This window comes from Cataglyphis hispanica, chromosome 4 (assembly GCF_021464435.1).
Source record: "Cataglyphis hispanica isolate Lineage 1 chromosome 4, ULB_Chis1_1.0, whole genome shotgun sequence".
Taxonomy (NCBI): Eukaryota; Metazoa; Arthropoda; class Insecta; order Hymenoptera; family Formicidae; genus Cataglyphis; species Cataglyphis hispanica.
The window spans coordinates 5,696,304-5,707,500 of NC_065957.1; the positions used below are offsets into that span (position 1 = coordinate 5,696,304).

The 11,197-nt window shown below is 27.8% G+C and overlaps 4 protein-coding genes across 4 annotated transcripts; all 4 read right to left on the bottom strand.

The window, feature by feature from the left end:
- Positions 1–1,086: 1,086 nt before the first annotated feature.
- LOC126848578 (odorant receptor Or1-like) lies at positions 1,087–3,353 on the bottom strand. Its single transcript, XM_050589566.1, has 9 exons — positions 3,213–3,353; positions 2,913–3,032; positions 2,714–2,831; positions 2,389–2,650; positions 2,090–2,221; positions 1,903–1,993; positions 1,627–1,760; positions 1,401–1,533; positions 1,087–1,149 (listed from the first exon to the last, which is right to left on the bottom strand). The coding sequence occupies exons 1-9, from the start codon at positions 3,351–3,353 to the stop codon at positions 1,087–1,089; spliced, it is 1,194 nt and encodes a 397-aa protein (XP_050445523.1).
- Positions 3,354–4,827: 1,474 nt separating this feature from the next.
- Positions 4,828–5,716, bottom strand: LOC126849289 (odorant receptor Or2-like). The gene is made up of 5 exons (XM_050590978.1): positions 5,677–5,716; positions 5,449–5,539; positions 5,199–5,335; positions 5,002–5,134; positions 4,828–4,890 (listed from the first exon to the last, which is right to left on the bottom strand). Exons 1-5 carry the CDS (start codon positions 5,712–5,714, stop codon positions 4,828–4,830), a joined length of 462 nt encoding a protein of 153 aa, XP_050446935.1. The 5' UTR covers positions 5,715–5,716.
- A 257-nt stretch (positions 5,717–5,973) lies between these two features.
- Positions 5,974–7,272, bottom strand: LOC126849290 (uncharacterized). Its single transcript, XM_050590979.1, has 5 exons — positions 7,269–7,272; positions 7,089–7,174; positions 6,731–6,850; positions 6,546–6,642; positions 5,974–6,239 (listed from the first exon to the last, which is right to left on the bottom strand). The coding sequence occupies exons 1-5, from the start codon at positions 7,270–7,272 to the stop codon at positions 5,974–5,976; spliced, it is 573 nt and encodes a 190-aa protein (XP_050446936.1).
- Positions 7,273–7,787: 515 nt separating this feature from the next.
- LOC126848577 (odorant receptor 4-like) lies at positions 7,788–10,803 on the bottom strand. Its single transcript, XM_050589565.1, has 9 exons — positions 10,672–10,803; positions 10,383–10,502; positions 9,672–9,789; positions 9,216–9,477; positions 8,911–9,057; positions 8,690–8,780; positions 8,214–8,350; positions 7,913–8,045; positions 7,788–7,838 (listed from the first exon to the last, which is right to left on the bottom strand). Exons 1-9 carry the CDS (start codon positions 10,801–10,803, stop codon positions 7,788–7,790), a joined length of 1,191 nt encoding a protein of 396 aa, XP_050445522.1.
- Positions 10,804–11,197: the final 394 nt, after the last annotated feature.

Consider the following 11,197-nt stretch of genomic DNA (forward strand, 5'->3'; position numbering starts at 1 on the left):
TTATTGTTCATGTAACAAAGAGTACCGGATAATTATATATATAGATAATATTTCTAGGAAAATAAATGTTTGTAATTTCGTCTGTCTAGTATAATATTAATTTTACAAACTTTACAATATTTATCTTTTCTTGAAGTTTGATTTTGCTTTATATTATTTATTTATCATATTAATAATAAAATAAATTGTTATTTTATAAATTTTTCTCAATGTTAATGTAAAGATTGTTTTATATTTAAATCAAATTTCACCACTTTGGGTATATATATAATATATATATGTATATAGTTTATAATTATTAATAAAAAATTAAAAATAAATATCAGTTTAATTTTAGATAATTTAATACAAATTTGTTAACAGTTACGGTATTTTTTTAATCAGCTTATAGAATAATGGTTTTAAAAATCTTTGACATTTATCTTTTGAAAAATATTAAATTAAGTATATATATTTGCATGTAAGAAAAATATTTTTGCGAAGATCGTAATGCAATTATATTTTAAAGTATGAATTAAAATTACATGGATCACCTTAATAATTTTAATAATTTTTTTTTTAATAAAAAACATCTTGTTTCTACTTTTATACGAAGTATATTACTGCATTCGATAAAATCTTACTCGCCTGTCTTACCGTTTGAAGCAAAATGTATCTTATGCGCTTGTGTATACCAGCTAGTGATATTAATTTTTATCAATGTAGTCTGAAGAAGGAATGATGATTGTAATGTACATATTAGACGCGTTACTATATAGTTATAATTAAAAATTTATTTAATTATATAAATTATATATGGTGACTTTTGACATTTTTTAAATTTTGATATTTGGATTTACAATAAATTGTATTATTATTAAAAAAAATATTGAAAAAAATATATATATTTATTAAATTAAAATTTAGAACATAGTTTTTTTTTACATATAAAAATTACGAACATTATGTGAGATGGAAGATAATATATACAAGATTAAAATTTGACAATGTATATATAAGACGAGAATATTTATTCATTGAAATATTTATTCACAATTATTTTCTATGTTTGATGCATAAAGTAAGTCGATTCCAGATGGTAGACGATTATATCTCATCCGAATTTAACGACATCATTAAAGTAACATAGGAAACGGATGTTTTCATGATCTTAAAAATGAAGATATAATATGTTATTATAAATATCAACATTATTTTATATATGTAAAATTATAAAATTATAGGAAATATAATATATAATAAAAATATAATTATATAAAATTATAAAGAAGAGTACTTTTTCTCTCCTCAGATTCACGTATATGTTTAAATTTTGTATAGAGAAAAATTATTTACAAATTATTGAATAGTATATATTTTTGTATTATTTATATGTGCATTGAATTTTGTTGTACACATACCATACTGTAACCTTCTAAACTGATTACATATAATTTGGCTACAGTTAAGCGATATGGCTTTTGACATTTCATTAGTAAAAACAAGAACATTTTCTTTGTCCTCAGAGATGTTTGATACCATATTCCATTATATCTGAAAGTATATTATAATTAAGAAATTAATGACAGGCTATATTATAGTTGTACAAAATTAAATGCAATTCAATTCATTAAATTGGCAATTTACGCTGCGACAGGAACTTGAGAACTGTGATTTATTATTTCCTGCCCTATCCAGCTGTAGAAAAAAATTCGAGAACTTTGAAGCAGCAAAAGTGGACCGTTTCTCATCATTTCCATAGCATTCATACGAGTTACGATCTATATAATAATGCATGAATTATAAAATCTACGATTTTATATCAAGTTTAAACAAACGAATCAAGGTATATTTTATATTGCAATATTTTAATACAAAATAATTTATTAAGTAAATATTAATACTTTATTGCATATTTATTACCATCACACACGCGGAACATTGAAATAAAACTCCCAAACCCATGTCGACAATGAGACATATCACAAATGTTGACTCAATTAATTGGATCAGTCTATTAATAACAGATTAAAAAGCAAAGAGAGATATATTTTTATTATCTATACTATTTTTCAACAAATTTGAATACGCTCCATGAATTTATATAAACCTTTCTATTCTGATTTGTAGCTGTACGCATTGTACTATATTCTCAACATCCTTGTCCCGCTTATTGTCAGATATGTAATTACGATCGACGCATTTCGATTTATTGTATATAATACTGTTTTCCAAGTGATGACTGCAAGTATATATATATATATATATATATGTGTGTGTGTGTGTGTGTGTGTGTGTGTGTGTGTGTGTGTGTGTGTGTGTGTGTGTGTGTGTGTGTGTGTGTGCGTGTGTATGAAACATATTTCTTCTTGTCTAAATAAAATTAATTTTGCAGGATTTTATATTCACCTTAATGTGGCCATCATACCACAGCTATGTTGTAGCAATGCGAAGTAGATGGCATCGATCGCGATCACGGATGTGCAGGCTGCCAAGTATCCTAAGCACGAAATAGCGAAGAGAATGTAATAATATTTTTCCAAATCTAGAAAGAATTCACTCAAATGCGGCAACCTTTTCGGTCTCGTCACGTTCGAGGCTAGTATAATGTCGAGTATCGGTACTGTAAGCGGTGCTGTGACATAACTAGTCGCGCCCGTGCCGATAAAAACTGGAAAGAAAATTGTCTCTTCTGGCATGATTGCTCGAGAAAACGATCATTGTTATGATATACTTAAATAGGCTATTGTGAACATTCGGCTTCTCTCAACGTATTCCATTAGAATTCGAATACTCTCGTGATTCTCTAATAGACGCCAGTCGTATCGTACATGCTGAATAAGCATCCTAAACTAGAGATACGATTATTCGTCTTTGATGGGGAAAATGATTTTTTTTTATATTGATTAAGATGGGAAAATTTACGCTCTTACTTTGTTAAGTTTATAAAACAAACCGATCACTTTCATGAGACATATATTTGCGCCAGTGAGAGTTGGTAGCACATCGTAAAAGTCGGCCAGAGTTGTCGCATGTTTAAATAAATATGCGATCTGTTGAGAAAGCACCGCGTAATATATTTGAGGGCAGTTGCATAATTCTGAATATAATTTTATAAAAAAATTTAAACGGCAAAAATTGAAATAAAAATTAAAGAAAAGAATTTGTTTTGGAGAAATATTAATTGATTTTTTTACAATTCTCTAGTCAGTGTGTGTTTATCTGTGAGATACCTGCGGCAATGTTATAAACAATATACCAAGTATTGTGCAATAGAAAATTATGTTTTTGTTAGACGATCGAGTCGGCCATAAGCCGATATACGACAGCAATAGCTTGTTAATACGAAAATATTTGGTATCAAAGGCGTCCATTGGTAAGCTGTAGTCGTTGAAGAAGAATTCTTTAATAACTCGTCAGCAAAGAAAAATTTCCGTCTATGACTCATTTCGTATTCCCTTGGAAGGTCGATACTTTGTATTGCAAAAGCAAAAAGCCTTATATATTATATGTTAAATCGATTTAAATGGAATAGCTAATAAGAAAGGTATCTCCTACAGTTGAAGAATACGCGGAAAGAGTGATGCAATTTTAATTTCACGTTGTCAATAATGTAGCAAAAGACAAAAGCGACAATGTTTAGTAGTTTCGTGTGATATCGTGTGCGGTTTGTACATCAACGTTTCAAATGAAACCGGTGATCGTATGTTGCGTGATGATATAATTCACCGCTTCTTATGCCAATTATATGCGGATACTAGAATTTGTAGTTATTTATTCTTTAATATTTTAATTTAATATTTCCTGGCAATGAAGGGGAAGACTTCAATTTAACAAATATCCAAAATATATCACAATTTCTTTCGTATACTGAAAATATTTTTATACTAACGCATTTATTTTTATGTGCAGCTGAATGCATCGAATCAAATCGTTGGATAACACTATCGAACGAGAATCAGCTTCTTATTCTCTAAGCTACGTTTTTCAAGAGAGAAAAAGAGAGAGAGAGAGAGAGAGAGAGAGAGAGAGAGAGAGAGAGAGAGAGAAAGTGGTAACTGTATAAAATATATTTATGTAAATATTTATAATATATAATATATATATATATATATATATATATATATATATATATATATATAAGTCTAAAACACACATAATTTATCTAAACAATTTTTTTTACTTTTCGACACGATTAGAATTAAAAACAAAATACAATTACATAATCAATGAATAAAAGTTATTAGCAATTAATATAATCAGTATGATAAGATAAATTCTTATAAAAAGAATTATAAACCGCATTTTTTTATTATATACAGCAACTTATATACAGCATTTTATATTGTACAATAACATTTAACACGGATAATAATAATAGAAAAGAATAAATTAAGTATATCATATATATAATTATGAAACAATTTGCATACATCAAATAAGTATGTGCAAGTACATACAACGATAAGGTAAATAAAAAAATGAAAAAAATTGAATAGAATTTATAACAACTCTATAGTATTTTTTCTAAAAAAATTTTTAATTGTATAAAATGAAATTAAGAATACAAAAATGTGCATTATTATTGAGCGCAACGGACACTTGCATATAGTGAATTAAACGATCCGTTTTTGTGATATCATTGCTGTTTATGGTTTCATTTAATACGTGATGTTACAATGGATATGTGATATAAATAAAATATTTATTTGCTTATATAAATTTATATCATGAATACAAGATAAATATCTTTATACATTAAACATCTGAGTTATCAACATATGCAAGACTAGAGAAGTATGTATGATTAAAATCTCATAAAAATTTACTTATTCTTACATAGACACTCTACATAGACGTCTCGCGCAGCGAAATCATTACTGTGCAATAGGATACCGATGTTTTCATTACCTTAAAAAAATATATTTTTTTTCTATAATTTTAACTTTAGCATAGCATAAAAAGCATGTACAATTATTCGAATTTTTAAGTTATCGTATGCCAACATTTTTACATTATTACCATACTGAAACTTTCCAGATTGATGACATATAATTTGGCGATTGTTAATTGAGAGGCCTTCTGGCTTCTCGCAATCAACAATATTAGACACTTTTGCACCTCTATAGGTGCATTGTACCACATTCCATTATAACTGTAAAAACAGATATTATTATTACAAGAATTATATATTTTGCAATTTCTTTGAAATGACTTACGCTGCCACCGAAATTCCAACGCTATGATCGGTCACTTCTTGTCCGGCCCAACTGTTAAAAAATAATCGACAACTTTGTAGTAGCACAAGAGCCATGTATCGCACAATCTCAAATGATCCTCCCATTCGAACCACGAACTGCAAAAAATATCATCGTTATTTTTAAAACATTTTTAACACTATAATTAACAATGAACAAATATATATAGATTATATTGCGATTCGAAAAAAAAAAATTAAAAAATAATTACCATTACGCATGATGAAGCATGCAGCATAAATCCTAATCCAACATCAAAAAGGAGAAATAATGCGAATGTAGACTCCATTATCTCTGTGAATCTAAATTTTGATAGATATTATTATCTAAATATATATTTAGTTAATGGAAATTAATGAAATTAATAAATTTACAAAAATATTTTATTGAAAATATATAATTAAAGTGTACTATTATCGAAATATTATAATACACCAACAATCTTATTTTTTCATGCAGTTGAATGCAGCGTCGCATGCGTTGACCGATTTCATCGTGTCCGTATATGTGATCATCGTCGATCCATTCCAGTTTGTCACGTCTCATTAAATTCTTCAGGCGATAACTGAAGAAAAAAATATTTTTATTAATTTTATTCTAATTTCATTTATAAAATTTATAAAATTTAAATTATAGTCAAATAAATGAAATAAATCAAATTTATTTTTTGCGCGTAAATTTCGTAATTATAATAATTAGGTTGACTATATGTTACAATTGAAATTAACCAATTATCTCACCACAGTATGTCGTACATTCCGCAAATATGTTCTACCAACAAAACGTACATAGTATCGGCAGCCACTGCGATCGAGACGCATGCAATATAACCGATATACGTGTTTAGCAAAAGCACGTAATAGTACTTGTCTTGATTCACAAAGAATTCCGCTGGATGCGGCATTTCTTTCGATCTCGTTTCGTTCAGGGGTGAGATGATATCTAATACGGGCGCGGTAAGAGGTAACGTAGCATAACAAAATACAAATCCCATTATGGAAACTAGATAAAGGAAGAGCGTTTCATATTACGATGATTAATTTTTTCATACTTTATCAATTTAAAAAAAAAAATGAAGCAATATTATTAAGTTTTTTCAATTATGGTTATAAATTAAAATTTGATGCGCTAAAACGATCATTTATTCGTAATTTTTTATTTATTTTAGCATTTGTCTTTTATTTTTAATTTCCACATATCTATCAAAATACAAATTTTCGTTCACCAAAGAAAAAAATGCAACCGATATTTTTAATAATTCTTAACGATATTTTTTAATCGGTATTTGCAAATACATTTAATTCATACTTGAATACGCTAACGTAAACTTTCGAGCATTTTCAGCGTAACTTGTTAAGATCTGCGTTTCTTGGCTCGTCAGTAGACCATGCCAATCTTCGCGTATCTGACGCAAAAGCATCTTAAACTAAAGCGACGTCTATTAAAATCAAAAACAAATTTACAAGCTCGATGCGACTGTTATATATACATACCTTTTCAGAATTATGAGTCAAGCTTATAATTTTTGCAGCGCATATCACTGCGCCAGACGTAGTTGGCATAAGCTCGAACACACCATCTAGATCATCCGAATGTTTGAGCAAATATACAATCTGGTAATAAATAATGAATTTATGATATTGATTATACTTCATATATATACTTCGATACAATATGTACCTTGTCTAGACGATTGCTTCTGTGATACAAAAAGATATGACTATTATTATATATACTTTCACAATTCTCTCACAATAAATTTCTTTTTTTATATTTATTATTCAAATTTGTTTAACTAATTAATTTATTTGTTTAATTAATTTATTATTATCTCGAAAAATTTTAGTTTACCTGCGGTCCACCTGTTATTGTAACGCCGAATATTGCAAATGATAGAGTTATAATTTTCATAAATGATGTTTGATATGGCCATAAACCTATGAAAGACAGAATGAGTTTGTTAATTCTAAAATATCGTGTGTCAAAGAAATCCATGACTTCTCTATACAGAATAAGAATTCATAAATATACTCATCGGTAGGGCAGTGCCGCAATATCGCAAGTGTTCTATAGTTACTTCAATATTCCGTTAACACTTTGTTTCAATGAGCATATTTTAAGACGGACAACATAGTGCGATATTAATAAAATATATCGCTGGACTTTTTATTCAGAAAAAATATGAAACGTACGAATAAATAGAATTTATAATAGCACCGTTCTTTGTATGGTTTGAAATTTTAAACATATTTCGTATAATTATTTCATATTTCATCCGATGTCATAATACGCGACTATATAGTATCGATTAATGCCTCAAATGTCTCTTGTCTCTTTAAGAAACGAGACATTATGTGTTTATGATACATACATGTATATATAAAAGTATATATATTCTCTCTCTCTCTCTCTTTGATTAAAAAAAAAAAAAAAAACTGGTGTCTTAATGTGAACAAATTGACATTTATTACTTGAAATATTTTCTGCAACAACAATAACAACTAACAGCCTATGAAAGAAATAGTGTATACGTAGTATTTTCTAATATTCTCAACTGACTGATAAAAAGGTCGTGAAATATGACATGGCTGTTTGCATCACCTTAAAAAGCATTTAACATTATAAAGATTATCATATAAGACATTTTTCACGCTTATCGAATAAAGCGAACATACCGAACTAAACGTAGTCATCGACATAATGTACATGTTTGCAGCTGAGAGCGTGCAAGGCACAAGACTCCTATGAAGCAGTATGCTCAATAATTTTATCGTTTTTAACGAGAACATGTACCATCGCGCACTGTACCTACACGATAAAAATGTTTCGTGTAATCGAGTCTAGCGACAATGCGAACAAAATTATATGTGCAATTAATCAAGGTAAAATCATATCGAACGATAGCCGTTGCCGTTCCGGAATAATTACAGTATTAATGCAGTTTAAGCATGATTAAAACGTATATTTAATACTTGCGCTTTATCGAATACTTCTATACTTGTGTCTAGGAGCAATTGTCCGGGGAAACACATGCTCAAAAGATGAGTGACAGATCCCATAGTTATGCATCCAAATCTTATCACTTCCTGGGTTTGTCCCAACTTATTAATAATCTACAACGTATATGAGTTTTGAAATTTTTATAATTTTCTTTTAATGTTTTTTTTTTTACATAAAAAGATATGAATACTGACCGCAGGATATCAACTTATATTTTTTTACTACATACTAGTATTATTATATATTATATTTTTTATTACATATTACTTTATAATTCTATACATTATTATATTTACTTTATACACACACATATACATATATGTATACATGCGCTAGATATAATTTTGACAAAACCGTAGTACGTTTCCAGAATTATATAAAATTTTAAAATCCAAAGCTTTCTTTAGAGTTTCTTTGAATATATTTAACAATTAATGCATATGGTAGTTTACTTGTAATCCATTTAGACTCAGAATCATTACGTTCAAAAACAAGATGAGGAACGTCGCAGTTTTAAATGTAGAATTTAGCAAGTTAATATATCTAAAAGATAACAAAAATATTATATATAAAAAATTAAATATATAATATATGGTAATCATATAATTGAAATCATATAATTAAATAATAATAAAATTATTATAAATGAGATAAAATTTTCCATAATACAAACTCTATTGCAAGTTGATGTTTTTTTAAGCACGCAATCATCTCACGATAATCTTCAGAATTGTATTCTTTTATTGCCAAATGTTTTTCGTTTATTGTATTTTTGCTTTTCATAAATTCAACGTTATTAAAAATATTTTCAAGACGAATACTTGAAAAAATATATAAGATATTATCAAAATTGTGAGCAATCTGCGTCGAGATATTTTTTAAGCTTAACTATCTAATTTATTTAAAATTAATGAATAATCTAATGATTAGATTGAAAATAAAGTTGCGTATATATCTTACAATCTCAACATTACTTACCCTATAGCGTTAAATAAACTACAACCATGTAATACACACACCATATACATGGTATCAACATTCACCATACATCTGGTACTAACTATAACTGCAAGATAGCAGTGTAACAAAATTGGTAAATAATATTTTTCTTTATCCACTCCCCAATCTCCCTCAAGCACATATATAGCTGGCCGTGATTCATTCAATGGTATTATGATATCTAGAATTTTTGGCATTAATGGTATTGATATAAATATTCCAACAAATATATTAATGTACACTGCAAAGAGAAGATACATTGCTACAATAATATTCTATTATTTTTAATTATTTTTTTTAATATAGGGAAAAGTTTTTTCAAACTTGATATACTTTTTGAGCATTAATTAATATAAATTTAAAACAATTGACTATTAACTTATTATAAAATTTATTTGATACGTTTATGCAACTTGAAACTAATGATCTGGTTACCCGAGTAATATTTTGTCACTTTTTCACCAATCTTAGCATAATGCCTTAAAATATGAAGCTCACACTCGCTATGAAAGAGTCGCCAATGTTCATCCATCAATTGCAACAAATATTGCAACTAACAATGGAAAAGAAAAAACAATAACGTGAAATAATAAATTAATAAAGAATTATAATTAAATTTTTTTTTATCTACGCGCGCAGTAAATGCATATTGAATTCAGTAATGTGTGAAATATAAAAAAGGAAGGTCAAATTTTGATTAAGCTATACTTAGAATTTTATATAATTATATATGTATGTATATATTCATCTTTATAGCAACATGATTTAGATAGAAGATGATAATGATTTTATGTAATTACACGTGTAAATGAATATACATATATAATGTATTATCAAAAAAGTTCAACAATCAGCGCGCGCGCACGCACACACACACACACACACACATATATTATATTAAAGCGCAATAAAATTAAGAGAAAATTAAAAATTATAAACTCCATAAAAAATTAAAGAACATCTAAAATGTTAAAGAAACATGTAAAATTAAAGAATATCTAAAATACACAATAAAATTATAAACAGAAAATTAAAAATTATAAACTCCATAAAAAATTAAAGAACATCTAAAATGTGCTCTTTGATTTTCACTGAATTTCACATTATATGATTTACACACGCACGTGCACTCAATATCGAACTCACCTTCCTGTTATTTATAGCAACATTAACTAATTTTGTAGTAGCACCAACACTAAGAATAACATTAACTAGACCTTCGATAGTCATACTTGTGTCACCCCAAGTATTATATAACAAAAGTATCTGTAAGTTAGCAATGATAACATTATCGATTGGCAATTCGGAAAACAACAGACAAAGAAGTATTAATTTGATTAAAGAAAGAAATCGAATCTCCCAATAATCTTTCTTAATTTGTCTATGATGACATATTTACATAATTGTTTGTACAAATAATGTGTTCGAGCATTACCTGAGTTGCAAGAATAGATATCTCAGAGGCTACTAAGAAACACAGTAGCAAAATCTTCACTATTTTAGGCTGATAAGGCCAAATGCCCATCATCGTCAAAAAATATTGATTTCTAGAATAGTATCTTAGCATGTCACCTTGCATATCCCCTTGCATATCGCGAAACGAGACTGATCACCCTCTCGGTAGGTATTCAATTATAGAAAAAATGTGGAACGGATACGAGGAGGGTATATCATCATGATAATTTCAGGTTGTCAACATTTGGAAACGTTTGTGCGAAAAGTAGATATTTGATATCGATTTATGTACGAAGAGAGTTTCTGTTTACGATTAAAAATTCATTTTTCGCAGTAATGTTTTTTTTTCCGACAACCCAAAATTATTATAATGACATACCGTTCTATTTATTGCGTGCGCTATATATTTTTTTACAATTGAATATTGAATAAGAAAGTGATCAATCTTGCAATTGTTTTGCGAGGGGATATGTTGTGCATATATGTATATACGTGATATTACATAA